The sequence below is a fragment of the Tachysurus vachellii genome, chromosome 21, assembly GCF_030014155.1.
Source record: "Tachysurus vachellii isolate PV-2020 chromosome 21, HZAU_Pvac_v1, whole genome shotgun sequence".
NCBI classification, from domain to species: Eukaryota; Metazoa; Chordata; class Actinopteri; order Siluriformes; family Bagridae; genus Tachysurus; species Tachysurus vachellii.
In genome coordinates, this window is record NC_083480.1 from 277452 (window position 1) to 295180 (window position 17729).

The following is a 17729-nucleotide window of genomic DNA, read 5'->3' on the forward strand; positions in this document are numbered from 1 at the left end:
TAGCAGATGGTTATGTAGAGATGTTGTGTTGTAATGTTTTGCATCTCTGCCTCTGCTTAGCTTGGACTTGCAAAGCTTGCAAATGGCTTTGGAGGGATCATTTTCAGAAACAGTGAAAGAGTCCCATACTGCAGAAGTCCTCTTGGTCTTTGGTGGAGGAGGACCTCCATTGGTTCAGTGTCAGCTGAAGTATTCTCTGTATCACTCATTATTCTGTATCACTGATCATAAGAGGGAGAGAGAGAGTGTTTGTGTGTGTGTGTAGCTTAATTTATAATATTATTTATACCACTACTACCTTTATATTTTATGAAATACAGCAAAAAGTGTCAGACACTCGTAAAGTAAAAAAAACTGGTTAGAGCCAGCTGATGGTTAAAAAGAAAAAACTTAGATGACTGGCAGAGAGAGAGAGAGAGAGAGGGAGAGAGTGTGTGTAGCTTAATTAATTTGTAATATTTATAACACTAACTTACTACCTTTATGTTTTTATGAAATACAGCAAAAACGTGTCAGACACTCAGTGTCTGGTTACTGGTTAGAGACAGCTGAAGGTTTAAAAAAGAAAAAAATCTCCGACAGGCAGAGACGCAATGCGAGTCGCATTCTACCAAGCAAGCACCACGTCTGAACGAACCCACGTTTACCAGAACTCTACTGGTTAGTAAGTACGTATTATTAACGTTACAACCCGAAGTAAAAAGCTGAAGAAACCCTAAACGTTAACGGAAAAGACCCGCAAACACGAGTGACTGAGGGAGAGACAGAGAGCTGTTCTGTGTGTGACTGTGAGTGAGCAGAGCGAGACACAGCAACACAATACATCTGTATGTGTGTAGGGGAGGGGCGCTGTGACTAGCCTATCACTGTAGGGGAGGGGCGCTGTGACTAGCCTATCACTGTAGGGGAGGGGCGCTGTGACTAGCCTATCACTGTAGGGGAGGGGCGCTGTGACTAGCCTATCACTGTAGGGGAGGGGCGCTGTGACTAGCCTATCACAGAACGCTGACACTATCAGCTACCCAATGATGATTTTCATTCAATCCGAGCACAGATATTGACTCGTATTACTCGTATAATACTCGTACTCGGCAGAAGTGCTTTATCCGTACCGGATACTCGTTTCAGCCGAGTATCCGGATCATCTCTAGTTTGAACAAAACCTCAACACGAAACAGCTTGTCTCTGGACGGGACATTGTCCTCAATCATGTCCCTAAAAATGTCTGGGCTTGTGCTGAACTGTTTTATATGGGAGCAACATTACAAATTATAAAGGAGTCCAAAAAGGCAACAAACACTTACAATAAACACCACCAGTCATAATCTCTCTCTCTCTCTCACACACACACACACACAAACACACACGCACACACAAATTCATTCATTCATTCATTCATTCATTCATTCATCTTCTACCGCTTATCCGAACTACCTCGGGTCACGGGGAGCCTGTGCCTATCTCAGGCGTCATCGGGCATCAAAGCAGGATACACCCTGGACGGAGTGCCAACCCATCGGAGGGCACACACACACACACTCTCATTCACTCATGTAATCACACAATAGGGACAATTTTCCAGAGATGCCAATCAACCTACCATGCATGTCTTTGGACCGGGGGAGGAAACCGGAGTACCCGGAGGAAACCCCCGAGGCACGGGGAGAACATGCAAACTCCACACACACAAGGTGGAGGCGGGAATCGAACCCCGACCCTGGAGGTGTGAGGCGAACGTGCTAACCACTAAGCCACCGTGCCCCCCTATGCAGTCATATAATATATAATATAAAACTCTTCTTGTTTTAAATTCTCACTGAGGGCTAAAGATGAGACCCTAGAACCGCCCCTGGTCTTATACCGAAAATCACTGAAATTTTACTTTTACTTTTACTTCAAATACTTAAGTACATTAAATATCAGAAAATGACTTTTGATACTTAAGTACAGTAAATATCAGATACTTTAAGACTTTTACTGGTGTAATATTCTAAAAGGTAACTTTTAAAGGTAGCTTCGGACCAAGACTGTATGCCACTATTAGTTCTACTTGACCTTAGTGCTGCATTCGATACTATAGATCACAACATTCTCCTAGAAAACTCCTTCAAAACTCCTACAAATACAACCTAATCCCACCATAGAAATTAGATTAGATTAGATTAGATTAAACTTTATTGTCATTACACATGTACAAGTACAAGGCAACGAAATACAGTTTAGGTCTAACCAGAGTGCAATAGTAGCAAGTGCAGGATATACTGTACAGTGTTTACAGGAGTTAATAAGTTAAATAAAGTGGTAATATGGAAGTAATTTACAGATGTGTGTGTACTATGAACATAATATACAGATGGCTATAACTGTAAACTGTAGAAATATTACCAAGCTGAGAAACATCCTGTCTGTCTCTGATGCTGAGAAGCTAGTTCACGCTTTCATGACCTCTAGACTGGACTATTGTAATGCATTACTAGGTGGTTGTCCTGCATCTTTAATAAATAGGCTACAGTTAGTCCAAAATGCAGCTGCCAGAGTTCTCACTAGGACAAGAAAATATGATCTAACTAGTCTAACTAGTATCTAACTAGTCTTCTAACACGTTACAATCCTTCACGCTCTCTGAGATCACAAAACTCAGGACTTCTGGTAGTTCCCAGAATATCAAAGTCTACTAAAGGCAGTAGAGCGTTTTCTTATTATCTCTTTAGTCAGGCGTAGACATAATACGTCCAATAAACTTGTGCTCTGTTACATCAGACCACATGCACTTTATCATCTAGTGCTTGCTAATATTATGACCAGCAGCTATGTTAATTTCCCTACACTGCTTCTCTCTTTCTACCCATCCCGAGGCATCCAGAAATTGTACCAGCTCTGAGGAAATTTGGCATGCAACATAAGATCCCTTTTCCCCTCAGCAATTAGACTCTTAAACAGGTAGCAGGACATATAAACTAGTTTCATCTATCTCAAAGATCAGCTGAACTAAATTGCTCCTCCCCATTTTGCACATTTGATAATAATACTGCTGTTATATCGAGTAGCTGCATCTCACTGCATACTGTTAATTTTAATGCCATTTCTACCATTATCCACAGTTGCATTCAATTTGCACATTGTTAATGTTACTGCTGCTGCTATTACCATCTACAGTGGCATAAAAGTTTTGCACATATTACAGTAACATTGTTATATATATTTTTTCTCTTTCATTCAACATTGTACACTTGTACAAACAGATAACAGTCTGTAGTTCTATATTTACATAGTCTATTTGCTGCAAAGTTGTTGTTTTTTTAATTATGTTTGTATTTATGTGTGTGTTTGATTTTTTTCCTTAATTTTACTTTTTTACCTAGTTTCCTTTTTTGGGCATTGTGGTGCAAATCTTTACTAAAGAGATGTTTACAAGAATCTGTCCTTCTGTGCTCATTACTGGTAGTTGTTTCTGACTAGAAATGTTATTGTCAGTGTTTTTGTAGAATATGACAAGAACTCAGGCTCATAAGCTCACAGACTCAGCTTCTAGTAGACCTTGGTAAAGATACGATTAGCTTGATCAGGAGGTGAGCAAGCGTTGTGCATCTAAGCCAATGATTGATGATATGTTTCCTTTACATGTTTTCTTGTTTGAATCATGCATATAAAATCTTGATGTAATGAATGAACTGGGCCCTGCCTCACATATGCTTCATGAGGAGTGTTGGGTCCTGATGCGCAGCAGCACACAATAAATTGTGAAACCTTTTTACTATTGCTGAGCCTACAGTACCAGTGTGATACTTTATACTTTATTTTTCTCAAAACTCAAATCTTACACAACAGCATTCAATGTGGACAGCAAAGAAAGAATTTCATTGTACTGGGAAACTTGTTTCATTACTGTGCATATAACGATTAATGCTTTAAATCTTAAATATATTTACAATCTAAACCATACATATATAACAGTAACAGGAGTAATGGTAACATTCATACACTTCATATATAAGTTTAATATGTGATAGAGGATCCAAAAATCCTCCAAAGGAAACCTTATTAAAAATGTTCATTAAAGTATTTTCTAAATAAAAAGCATTGGCTAATATAATTTAAAACTGGCTATGCTATTAAAATGCATTTTACACTCAAGACCTTTTTTCACAGGTCACAAACCGGTTTCTCTTCACCTTTCAATAAGTATATATGAGTTAGTCTTGAGTGACCAATTCGGCATCTTGTATATACAATCTGATCATACCTATTTTTAAAATAATAACAATAATTAAGTCCACCATTTACTTCTGCATTCACCTCATACAGTTTGTTAAACTTTATCCCACATGAGCTGGTATCCAACAAAGGATAATATCAAAATCATTTTTCTGTAATGAAACAGTTTTCTATTATTCTGATGATTGTAGGATGTTCCATTTTCAAAGACTCAGTTGCTTGTAGACAATAGATGGTTTTTAAATATTTGAAGGTGGTACAGGTGAGTAGGTACTCACTGAGTAGGTACCAAGTGTCAAGTGTTAATCAATGAAAGCAGGTAACATGTGGGAACATAAAGCTCAATGAGAATGTTGAGGTGGTGGTGCTGTTCCAGACAAGGTCCTGAATTTGAGGTCATTCAAAACAAAAGGATGCACACCATCATGTGATTTTTCTGCGATTAATCACAGTTAATCTTTGTTATTAACAAAATTCAATGATGATTTTAAAAGAAGTATATTGCACACTTTTATTTTAAAAGTACTGCTATATGAACAAAGGTGCAATTACATTTGTTTTGCACACACGTAAAACAAATAAGGTGCTTTGAAAAACTCCCTGAGATGATAAGAGGAAGAAACCTTGAGAGGAACCAGACTCAGAAGGGAACCTCATCCTCATTTGGGTGACACTCTACAGTAAATAGTGTAAATGTAAATAATGTCCTTTCTACAACAGTTTATAATAGTGCAGCCGAGAGCTCCTGAGGAACTAATGGGTCATCGTAAACTCTGAGTTCAGCACAGACCTGATTGCTGATAAACACCGGACCATACAGCTGACTGACACAACATTGGTTCAAAAGAAGGCATGACGTCTCAGGGTGGCTTCATACACAACCAGCCAAAATGCTCTCATTGGTTGAGACGTGTGATGACGTCTTGGAAGACAGTACTGATCAACATCATATTATTATTATTATTATTATTATTATTATTATTATTATTATTATTATTATATAGAAATAGCTAATAATAATAATAATAATAATAATAATAACGATAATAAGTGTTGTTATTATCGTTATTGTTATTATTATTATTAATATTAGTATTGTTATTATTATTATTATTATTATTATTATTATTATATAAACATAGAAAATAACAATAATAATAATAATAATAATAATAATAATAATAATAATAATAATAATAATAATAATAAACTGTGTTATTGCTCGATAAAATAAGTGTCGGTGTTAATTTATTAATTCTCAGCCCTAATATAATATATAAAAGTCTTCAAGGTCAGCAATGCCTGGGGGAAACACCATGTTGTGGTGGTTCCTGAATAAAACTCTTACTGATGGTGAATGACTGGACAAAAGGCTGAACACAGGGACATTTTGTCTTTGTTCACCCTCAAGTTGCAGAGGGGCGAAAACTTTTGCATAATACGTAACGGTTTTTCACAGGGTTGCCATGTTTTAGCGGATATCTGGCAACCTGTTGAAGTAGGTATCTATCTAATAGTGAGCGCATCCGCTTTGTGCTTGTTGGGCGTTATAAATATTTTTTTAGTGTCGAATCTTTCCACTTGTCGCCATGTCGAACATTAACGGCACCGGCAGCAGCACGAGCCTGGCCCTCGCTCGGGAACAGGTGAAACAGCTGCGGCTCGAGGCCAGTGTCCGCCGGATTACCGTAAGTCCTGAACATGTGGCATTTAGCTAATGACACGGTGCTAACTGAGGGCTTCCAAATTAACTGTCATATTAAACAACAAGTCATTAGCTGAAAGTCTGTGGGGCTTTTTGTACAATATACATATAAACTTTAATACATTGTTCAACCAAGTGTCTCAAATCCACTTGGAGAAACGGTTACCGTTAGCTCAGCTGCTAGTTAGCTTAACTTTTAGCACTAATCTTTACTTTCTTAACTAAATGTAGCAGATAAAGTCATCATTGTGGAGAAAAAGGCACTTGTTACTTAGTTACTAGTTGGGTTTTGTTTCTTGACTCATAACTTGTGTATTGTTTGTAGTGAATAAACGTGACTGCGGGTCGCCGAGCCGCTCTTTCTGACAGCAGGTTAAACTCGCAGCACCTTTATGTTTTTAGGGGCGCGGCCTTTAGATACTTAGCGGTAATAGCTCCTACTGCACAGAACAACAATTACTACAAACGATATTTTTGCGCCACAAAACGAACAATTCACATTATTTGTGAGAATAAATGCTTCAGGTTTTAATCCACATTAACAATGGGCTAGATAAAGAAAAGGTGTAGCAGATTGTTTAACCCTATTATAACATTGACATCCTAATAGTTAGGTGATGAAACATTTCACATCATCTGAGCATCAGCTGATGTACAGACAAAATAAAGTTCAACCTGTTTTACTGTGAATTTACTAATTATTCCACTTCAAAGTCATTATAGCAATATTATTGTGCAAAAAGGCACAATTTCATCCATTATAAAATGGATATTTTAAAATGTTAGACATATTAAATGACATTTTAAATAGTTTCCCCTCAAAGTCACCAAGTGATTTAGTTTTGATCAACTAACTATTTGAAATGTACATTTTATCATGGATTAAAAATGACACAATTATTCTGACAGATGCAGTGACTTTAAAGAGCAAATATCCAACACTTCCAAAGTAAAATTGCTGGATCATTACAGTGTCCATAGAACATTATAAAATGACCTTACTTGGTTTGATAAACTACTATTTCAACTGTCCATTCAAAAGTAAATCAAATTTGGAAATAAATCAAAACGTCATATTTTATATTGAAACATAGTGAGTTTGAATCCCACAGTAAAATGGTTTGATGTTTATTGTGAGCGTAGAGGAGGACGTTCTTAAGTGATCTGATCTGGTTTGATCAGCCAACATCTTGAAATGTTCCTTTTGTAATGGATCAAATTCAGCTTCTGGTTGAATTGTATTGACAGGTATAGTAAAGTTAAATGAAAATGACTTCAGAATTCCAGAGTAGATTTTTTTTATCTTTATTGTGAGCATAGAGTAGGTCATGCTGAAGTTATGTGAGATGGTTCTATTAATATTTTATAATGGATTATGTACCACCAGATATGGTGACTTACATAGGAATTATTAAGTAAATTCCACAGTAAAATTGACTGATATTTATTTTGCCCATAGAGAAGGTTATTCTGTAGTGATCTGAGATGGTTTCACCAACTAACTTCTTGAGATTTCTATTTTATAATGGATTAAATTAGTGCCAACTGGTGCACTTATACTGCCAGCTACGGTGATTTGAAAAGGGAATTATTATAGAATTACACAATAAAACTGACTCGTCTTTATTTTGAATATAATGTAGGTCATCATGAAGTGATCTGAAATGGTTTCATCAACTAACAATTGGTACTGTATCATTTATAATGGATTTTTAATATGTAATGATCATTAAAACGTTAAGCCTTTATTTGCATAAATACTGTGACTTGTTTTGTTTTCATTTTGTCAAGTTGTCAAGAAGCTTTTATTGTCATTACAACCATATGGAGCTGTTACAGTACACAGTGACATGAGACAACGTTTCTCCAGGATCAGGGAGCTACATAAAACAACACAGAGTTATAAGGACTTAGTAAGTTAGTCCTAGATACATAAAGTGCATCTGTGTAACCTGGTGTACACAGTGTGAGACAAGACAGTGCAGGACAAGACAGTGCAGGACAAGACAAACACGACAGTGCAGGACAAGACAGACACGACAGTGCAGGACAAGACAACAAGACAGTGCAGGACAAGACAAACAAGACAACAAGACAGTGCAGGTCAAGACAACAAGACAGTGCAGGACAAGACAAACACGACAGTGCAGGACAAGACAAACACGACAGTGCAGGAAAAGACAACAAGACAGTGCAGGACAAGACAAACAAGACAGTGCAGGACAAGACAGACAAGACAGTGCAGGACAAAAGACAGTGCAGACAAAAAGATACAAGCCAATACAAAAAGTACAAAAAAGACAATACACAAAAGACAATAAACAGAAACAGACCAGTGTAAATACTGTATGTACATACTGTAAGTTCAGACAATATTGTGTGCAGTAATACTAGAGTGAACACAGTTTCTTAGCAGCAGGTCACTGAGATAATGTATAGGATTTGTGCAAAAACAACAAACGACGGAAATATTGTACAGTATGTGCAAAAGGACAGAAATATTGTACAGTATGTGCAAAAGGACAGAAATATTGTACAGTATGTGCAAAAGGACAGAAATATTGTAGAGTTTGTGCAAAAGGACAGAAATATTGTAGAGTTTGTGCAAAAGGACAGAAATATTGTACAGTATGTGCAAAAGGACAGAAATATTGTAGAGTTTGTGCAAAAGGACAGAAATATTGTAGAGTTTGTGCAAAAGGACAGAAATATTGTAGAGTTTGTGCAAAAGGACAGAAATATTGTACAGTATGTGCAAAGAGCAAAAAAGTAAAAAAGTGTGCAAAACAGCATGTAAACAGTTTGATGGATGTGTATTAGAAGTGTGTGTATTTGGTGTAGGTCTGTGCAGTCCATACAGATGATGTCGCGCATTAATTACAAAAATATCGTTTTGTATTATGTTTTTTTTTTAGCATCATCTGAAAATGAAGCTAGTTGCAATTCTACATAAACATACCTTGTTTCAATAAAAAAAATTAGGACAGTATTTCATTAAATACGTGTTAATTTTTAGATCAGACAGAAGCGTTTTTCACTCTGTTTAAAGCAAAACATGTCATTAATTCTTTTTTTATTGACTCATGAAGGTGTTTAATAACACAGTTACATTCTTGCCTCCAATTTAATAGGAACAGGGTCACCTGCTCATTCCTGCAGCCAATCAGGTGACAGGAGGACAATTCCAAAACATTTTTAGTTCATCTTTACATCAAACACCAGAATAAATTCTGATCTCTGCGACTTTAACCGTGGCATGCATGTTGGTGGGAACTGGGATTTCCACATGAGTTTATACTAAAGATGTGATTAAAAAGAAATCATAGCACCAGTCTGATGTTTGATGTGAACCTTAACTGAAGCTCACGATGGTGTATCTGCACAATTTTATGTATTGCGCTGCTACCATGTGAGTGGATGAGATAACTGTATGGATGTACAGGTGTTACTAATAAAGTGGACAGTGAGTGTATAGTCATATAGACCTGTGTGAAATATATATTTGGCAGTTTTGTGGATGTAAAAAAATACTGTGTGATATTGTGCACAATATCCCACATAAAGATGAAAAGTGGATGAAAATTACAAATATTTTCTCTTGAAATGTAAAGTTCCATAATAGTGAATATTATTTGTAGTATTTTTCACATGCATCATATTCCTTGATGATAGATAGATAGATAGATAGATAGATAGATAGATAGATAGATAGATAGATAGATAGATAGATAGATAGGTTCTGATTATTATAATGAACATTTGTGTTTGTATTTTCCCGAGGACTTGTTGTGCTTGACGTTAACCCTGTTGTTTGTTCAGGTCTCCCAGGCAGCTACAGAGCTGAAGAGTTTCTGCCTCCAGAATGCTCATAAAGACGCACTGCTGATTGGAGTCCCGGACAAATATAACCCCTTCTATTCTCCCAAATGTGTCCTGCTCTGAGTTACTTGATCTCCTGCAGTGCACCATGTGGACTGTGATGACGGCTCACTTCCTGCCTTCTCAGTGCTTTAGAGACGATTAATGTCTGATTAAAAAGATTTTTTTTACACAAGTGAGGAAACTGTGTGACCTTGGGGTTTTATTAGTTTGAAATTTAAAATGATGAGATATGAAGTGGGTCGTTCAGAGCAGGATTGTACTGTTCCTTTTTTCTTTTCTTTGGGAGTTAACGTTGTTAATGTTAATTAATGATCATAATGTTTAAAGTGCTGTTAATTTTACAAATCTGTCAGTTTTTCATGTGATTGAACTGCTAACAATACATCCTCTGTGTGGTGTAATGTACAGTTTGTCCTGATACCGTAGTGTTACAGTGCTTATGTCACTCTTTCTGTCAGGTGTGTGAAATCACAAAACCTTCATTATAAAGTCATTCATTCATTCATCTTCTACCGCTTATCCGAACTACCTCGGGTCACAGGGAGCCTGTGCCTATCTCAGGCATCATCGGGCATCAAGGCAGGATACACCCTGGATGGAGTGCCAACCCATCGCAGGGCACACACACTCTCATTCACTCACGCAATCACACACTACGGACAATTTTCCAGAGATGCCAATCAACCCAACATGCATGTCTTTGGACCGGGGAGGAAACCGGAGTACCCGGAGGAAACCCCCGAGGCACGGGGAGAATATGCAAACTCCACACACACAAGGTGGGCGAACATGCTAACCACTAAGCCACCGTGACCTCGGGATTTAGTCAGTAGATTTGAATTGGGGAAAACACAACTACGAAAAAACCCCACAAAGGTTTCACAGAAACAAAAGATTCTGCATAGTTTCTCTTCAAAACGTTTATAAAAGAGGACAAAGAAATCAAACATGGTGTTAGTTCAGGCAGGTCACGTCAAGCTGCATCAGCTGTTAATCAGCTGTTCCTGACGCGCACCAATCCGGTTACTACATCCATATTATCTGACCCTTTAAATTCACATTCATTGCGCCGCTTTCTAGCGCATCGCTGCTGATGCGATTTAAACTCCCTCCTCCAACCCCGACTCCACCGAGCCGCAACCCGTTGTTCGTGTATCAGTTTGTTAGAAATCTTCATCACGTATCCGTTTTTCTTCTCTCTCGCTCTCTCTCCATTTATTTTTCAGAACATGTAAGTGAGCATATTTAATAATATACATGATTAATGGTTCTGCTGTTATACAGGGGGTCTATTTTATTTTCTAGTTGCTGCTCTCCCCGCTCTGTCCACGCATGCGCACGGACGGGCGCGAGGATTTTTCCCCAGAACAGAACCATACCACCAACACTAACTGTATGCATTTAATCTAATAAATCCTTATTTGACAAAGTGGTCCTGACTGAACTGTGTGAGTGTAGACACACACATTTTGACCGATAGTGCTGTTGGAGTTCAGTACATTCAGGCTAATGCTGCTTGCTTTCCTAACCTCATGAGCAGCAGGTCAGCTTCCCATCAGAAATCAAATGTACTGTCTGAACCTAGATCAGATCTCCCAGCCCTTGAGTCACATGGTTTATCAAATCAAATTTTATTTGTCACATACACACGTTTTCTGATTTTTCTAGTGCTTTTACCACCATTTGACCGAGACTGCTGTGGGATCAGCCCCGTGTTATGCAAATTGAACAATCTCTCATACACTGGATCATGACTATTTAACCGGTTGACCACAGTTTGTGCAGCTCGAAGGACTGTGTATCCAACATGGTCATTAGCAACACAGGAGCTCCGCAAGGGACTGTATTATTTTTAATTAACTCAAAATGAAAGAAATTACAGTAGGTTTAAATCATCAGTTCTTATTTCTTTTTTTTTTTAAACACATTTGTTCTGCTTACATTTTACCTGGAGTAAATGCACAAGCAAAGTAAGAATAACGACATCTACACATTCTCCAAACAGTGAAAATTATACACATGTAAATGTTCCAAAATATACAAAGTACAAGCAAGGTCATCTGCAATTTTCAACTATGCTGTGTTAAACAAAAGGAAAGCAGCAAATTTCACTGAGAACTGTCTAACATGCAAACTGAATGTATGCACATACTTTCACACTGGTAAAGAACTTGCTGTGTTGACAGATGTATGTATCCATACTGCAGGTAACAATCCACCTACAAGTGGCAGAGGATTTTAGAGTAAAAGCACGGGTTGTTTTAGACCTCAATTTGACTGTCAAGTGAAAGTTACATTCATTAATTGCAGTGTAAACAAATGTATAAACTTTATAATACAGTAAGAGGAAAAATATCTCTTGTGTTCTATCGACAGTGGATGCATTCAGTTGTGATTTTATGTTTTGGGTTTCGATAGCATTTGAAATTTCTGCCTATTGGTGTTGACTGAGATTGATTTGAGAATGCCTTTCAATTAAAGTAGGGAGATCATCATCATTATCAGTAGTGGGTAAAGAGTCAATTCCATGTCATGTCAGAACTGCTTCCAAATTTTGTGGTCTGTAGGGATTTTCCCCAAACACACTGTTGAGTGCAGCACTGTCCATTGCCGTCCAGATTTGAGGGGGTGTTCGATGGTTTTCTGTATGCATGCGTGGATGTTCCAGGCCTCCCTAAAGCGCTCAAGGCATTTTTGAATCTCGGGAAGAAAAACTGTGACGTTTGTGGATGTCATTACTTGGATCCAGAAGCTGCGAGTCCTCAACAGTATAGAACATGCTGTAAAAGGATTGCAGCACAAGCAAAAACACATCCCTCCAGAGACATTTGATTCTCTGGTTGTGGACCGATTCCCCTGTAATGAAACTGTGGTGCTCAATACCCTGCAAAAGATTCATAAAAAAGGCCACCTAAAAAGATTCTTAACACCATAATCTGACCGGACTCCGGACGGCAGGCCATACAGGAACGTAGCTTTAAGAAACTGAGACAGCACAGTGTTGGGACGGTTATCAGTGTTGCAATTCAGATAAGTGATCAGCTGCGAATGTCCATCTATGGCTCCATGCACTACAAAGCACCATGTAAAATGGTGAATACAAAGACAGAAAACATACTTGTGGTTATTGAACAAGTACCTATTTAAAGTGTGAAACAACAAATAAAGGTGTTATGACAATGTTGTGATAGATGTCACTGTGCTTTTTTATTGTCTACCACAAGAAATATTTGAGTTGCAGCCTACATGATCAAGACAAACAAAACAGGCTGCCAAGGTTGTACATTTACATCAGGGGCAGTTCTAGGGTCTCATCTTTAGGGGGTTTTAGCGCTCAGTGAGAATTTAACACAAGAAGAGTTTTATGACTACATACACTGTTATCCCTGAAATTGTTTTAATTCAAACTACTTAGGTACAATAAACATAAACTCCAAAATGTTTGCACAATTACTCCATGTTTTTAGTTTGTTGTACGATTTGCATGATACTGTTCATTCTATTGGATTGTTTAAATTGAATCTACTTAACTTAGCTTATTTTAGTCTGTTGTCAATGCAACGCAATACAAGGAAGATGTTGATTGGCTCTTTGAACTGACGTCAGACAAGGATGTAGCGCGCATTTTCATCAACGGTTGCTGGTGAGTAGGACTTTACATTTTGGTCTGAAACAGCGAATACATTATAAAACATTGATAAATGAGATGTATAACATTTAGCCAGTAAAACTAAATGTATGTTTAGGCTGTGTTTACATGTTAACGTTCGCCATCGTGTTGTATCTATCAGTCGCAACCGACACTTTTATATAGTTCTATGTTACGACATGCTCTTTGGAATCGTCACATTTAAAATCTAATGCTTAACCTTTTTTTGATCAATAATTCTCATTAAACAAATGACCGAAAACGTCATCTGTTGTGTAAAACTATATCTTTTTTCGATGTTGTTTTTGCATCTTGGCGGTTTACCATATTAGAAATGTCCAACATGGTTTAAATACAGCGCAACTTTATCATTAACCTTTTAGAAGTTTTTACATTTCTTTGTGAGTGAAGTATCAAACAAAATAGCTTAAATTGAAATTCGACTGCCCGCAAGAAAAACTAGACCATGTAACCGTTAGTTGTCTTAAAGAAATGCAAGCTCGTGCTCATCAGCGTGGTGTTAGCTATACATTTCGGTTAATGCGAGTTTGTTGTATCATGACATGCTAAATAAATAAATAGATAGCTAGATAGTACTTTATTTTGGATAGAAATTTTGTAGATAACAGATCAAAAGATATAATTTTTTTCTTGTTATCATGTGAAAAGCAATCTAATGTTTTTTATTACTCTGCAGATTCAACTTCAAAGCAAGGCTAATCAAGATGATCTGGAAATGTAAGTATTGCATATTTGCTTGTGACAAAAGGGGATACTTGTTAAAACATTACAGACTTAAACATGGGAGCTATGCAAGAAGCCAGCCTTTTCCATGCCTGTATCAAGAATGTTTATGTAGTTTTAAGTCTTGCAATAGCCTTAAAATACACTTATCCCATTTTACAATTAAAAATTAATATCTAGAAAAAACTGTATACTGCTAAAATCTATTTTAGTAATCTCCAATCTCTTGTCCAGGCTTCTGATGATGGAGACTCGTACAGTATGTAAACAGGTACGGTAAATTCATGTTTCTTCTAGTACTCTTTCAGAATCGTTAGATAAAAAACGTTCCCTTTCCTTTCGTTGAGCTATGCCTTAGGGTTGGACAAATGTTCATGTTCTTTATTAATACAATATAACAACACTGTGCTTGTTAAATATTTGGAAAAGTTTTAAAATACTGTTTTAAAGATTTAAAATTGGCTAATTGGTACTTAAGGTATTTCATTGTTTTTGTCAGTCTTTGAAAACTGATTTTGATAAGTGAATTCAAATAAATAGTAAGTTCAAATAAATGATTGTTATCCTTTGTCCTTATTTGTAATGCAGGTGTATCTTTATTAAATCATTTGCTGTAAATAACTATTTAAATTAAAGTTTTGGGTTCTGTCTACTCACAACCTTCATCCAGATAGGTTTCACATATGGTTTCTGTGCATAACTGCCCTTACAGGTTGATTGAACATAAAAAATTTATGGAAACTCGTTGCCCTAAAAAAGTTAATTTTGTCTTGTTGAAAAAACAACACATTTTAAGTTCAACGAACTAAAGGTTTTCAATTAAATGCATTTGAAATCTTAAGTACATTAAACTTAAAATGTGTTGTTTTTTCAACAAGACAAAATTAACTTTTTTAGGGCAACGAGTTTCCATAAATTTTTTAAGTTCAATCAACCTGTAAGGGCTTACAGTGTAGTAAGCCAAAGGTTATGGTATTATTTAATGGCAAAAGTGGACACCAATTTTATGCATGATGTAATGATGCCAGTCTTGAATCAGATCAGTTCATGTATGTGTGCATTCTCTACAAACAGTGTGTCCAATGAATGCAGTCATTAATAAACTAATATTCACAAGACAAAGACCAAATCAATAAATGTTATTTTTATTTAGTATTGAATGGATTGTTTGCATTATTTTGTTTGTGCTACAACTCCGGTAATAAGAAAATTGAAATTTCACTGCTTTTGGTTGCGGTTTTCTGCCGATTAACCTTATAGATAAACGCCTCCAGCTCTGACTGCGCGTGCACGCTGCGCGTACCTGTGCTTCTCCGTTCATATAAAGCAGACAGCTGATGACGCACTATTGAAAGACTACAACGCACGCGCGTAAAAGCAAAGTAAAAAAATTCGCTTTTGGATCAAACTGATGAATAATTTTCTTTCACGTCGACGAAACGTCCTGCATTTTAACGTCATTTTTATTGTTTATTTTTGAAAGTAAAAATTATACTTAAAGTTTTAGGGTGGCTGAGATCACAGACAGAGGGCTGGAGCCACCCTAAAGAAGGTCTAGAACCACCCCTGGTTTACACTAAAGCACACAAATGAAACTGCACTGGCTGTCTTTATTGGCCAATAGCTATTTCATTGGTGTTCTACTGCATTGCCAAATAATTGTCAGGAACACTGACTTGATGTCTACTGCATGGCTAAATCTTCAAAACCTGACCTATAGCATTGACTAAATCTATCAGCATTGAGAGTTGGGGGAGAACCCAAACGCAGGCCAATATTAAAGCTCTCTTTTGAACGAGTTAAGTAATTCGGTATTAAACAATAGCAGGCAAAGGTGTTCACTCAAACCTCATGCATAGACAACTGTAAGGAGGTGACACATGAGCACAGGAGCAGGAAATAGTCCGTAGAGTTACAGTTTCTGACACAGAACAAAAGTCATCCACTCACAGGAAATAATAGTAATCCAATCACAGGGGAAAAAATAGAATCCAAACAGGGAGAAAATAAATAATCCACTGGAACGGAAGAGAGAAAAGTTCGTACAAATCCGAATCCTAAAAATAAACTCCAACCGGCAGGAAAACACCGGAGGACAAAAAACTAGGGGAAAAAAGGCAGGCAGCATAGAACAGCAACTCTCTGAAGAAAACAAAAAGGGGAAAAAGTAAATCCAACCTGGCAACCACACTCGGAGCCGACAGCAGCGAGAATACTGGCTAACTTCAGACAGGAGGCGACAGGAGGACTCACAGGAGGACTCACAGGAGGACTCACAGGAGGACTCACAGGAGGACTCACAGACCGCGTCGTACTGAAGAGAGATCATCTGGCAACAGTCCAGCATGAATGGCGCGCTTAAATAGTGCTGCCGAGTATAAAAGTCTGGCCACTAGGGAATGACGTCACAAGTGCGCGCCGCGAATGGGAACAACGAAGGAGTACGCTGACTAAATCATTACAGTATAGAGGTCATAGATTGTGGGTAACCAACAGTTTTCCCCATGTTGAATTCACCTTATAAGGCGCATATCTCCATCTATATGCCACAGGCTGTTGGGGTAAGGTGCTCCATCTCCTAGCAATAGCTGCTGGGTTTACCTGAGCCAACATCTCTCACACCCTACGTCATGGGACCAGCAATCCATCCAACACGTAACAAGGCTCTCATCATCTAAAGTAGTAATAATGTCAGGTATTAAAAAACACAATTTAATCTGTTATAGCAGAACAATCTACAATACAGTAAACGATCACTTATCTCATATCCAGAATTTGGATGCAGGTTTTGAAGCCTTCTTACATGATGTTCAAGTTCTTCATTTTCTATTGCAGAAAATCTGCTCCTCACTGGTACACCAAGCAACTTTGTCCTCTTATATAAAAATGAGGAGAAACATTCAAAAAGTTTTGCAGTTCGCTTAACTGGGTTGCCTTGCTTCAAAAGAAAACCAATTTGGTCCCTGGTTACCAACCTCCGTGAAGTTGGCACCCCATAAAAAGAAATAATCACCAAAACTATGCCATTCGTTTGTGCTACGTTTGTGCTGATTTGTGCCGCAAAAACGAACGTTTGTGCTGGTTTGGTGTTTGAGATATTAAACATTATTTTTTTGACCGTGTGACGTCACTTTCCACCCCACATCGCCCAAATCGCTCAAAACCGGCTTAGTTCGTTTGTGCTCGATTTGTGCCCATTTGTGCCGTTAAAACAAACACTGTATCTGTTTTCCTTCCTGAGATATAACCAAAATATTTTCGGGAACTGTGACGTCACTCTCCACCCCAGTTCGTCTAAATCACACAAAACTGGTGTCATTCGTTTGTGCTCGATTTGTGCCGGTTTGTGCCGTTGAAATGAACGTCAAGTATATTTCCCCTTCTTAGAAATAACAAAAACAATTTGGAGCTGTGACGTCACTCTCCACCCCGTGCCGTCCAAATGTCTCCAAACCGGTGGCGTTCGTTTGTGCTCGATTTGTGCGGTAGGAAAAACATTTAAAAACTTATTCATTTCTTGAGAAATTATAAAAT

The 17729-nt window shown here is 37.5% G+C and overlaps 3 protein-coding genes across 6 annotated transcripts in view; 2 read left to right on the plus strand and 1 right to left on the minus strand.

Annotated features, from left to right (window-relative positions):
• LOC132863899 (ribonuclease inhibitor-like) overlaps positions 1-17729 on the plus strand; it is a 201148-nt gene that overhangs the window by 125796 nt on the left and 57623 nt on the right. The window lies entirely within an intron of this gene.
• LOC132863895 (NACHT, LRR and PYD domains-containing protein 3-like) overlaps positions 1-17729 on the minus strand; it is a 373784-nt gene that overhangs the window by 53837 nt on the left and 302218 nt on the right. The window lies entirely within an intron of this gene.
• LOC132864252 (guanine nucleotide-binding protein G(I)/G(S)/G(O) subunit gamma-10-like) lies at positions 5805-9862 on the plus strand. Its single transcript, XM_060897591.1, has 2 exons — positions 5805-5903; positions 9740-9862. Exons 1-2 carry the CDS (start codon positions 5805-5807, stop codon positions 9860-9862), a joined length of 222 nt encoding a protein of 73 aa, XP_060753574.1.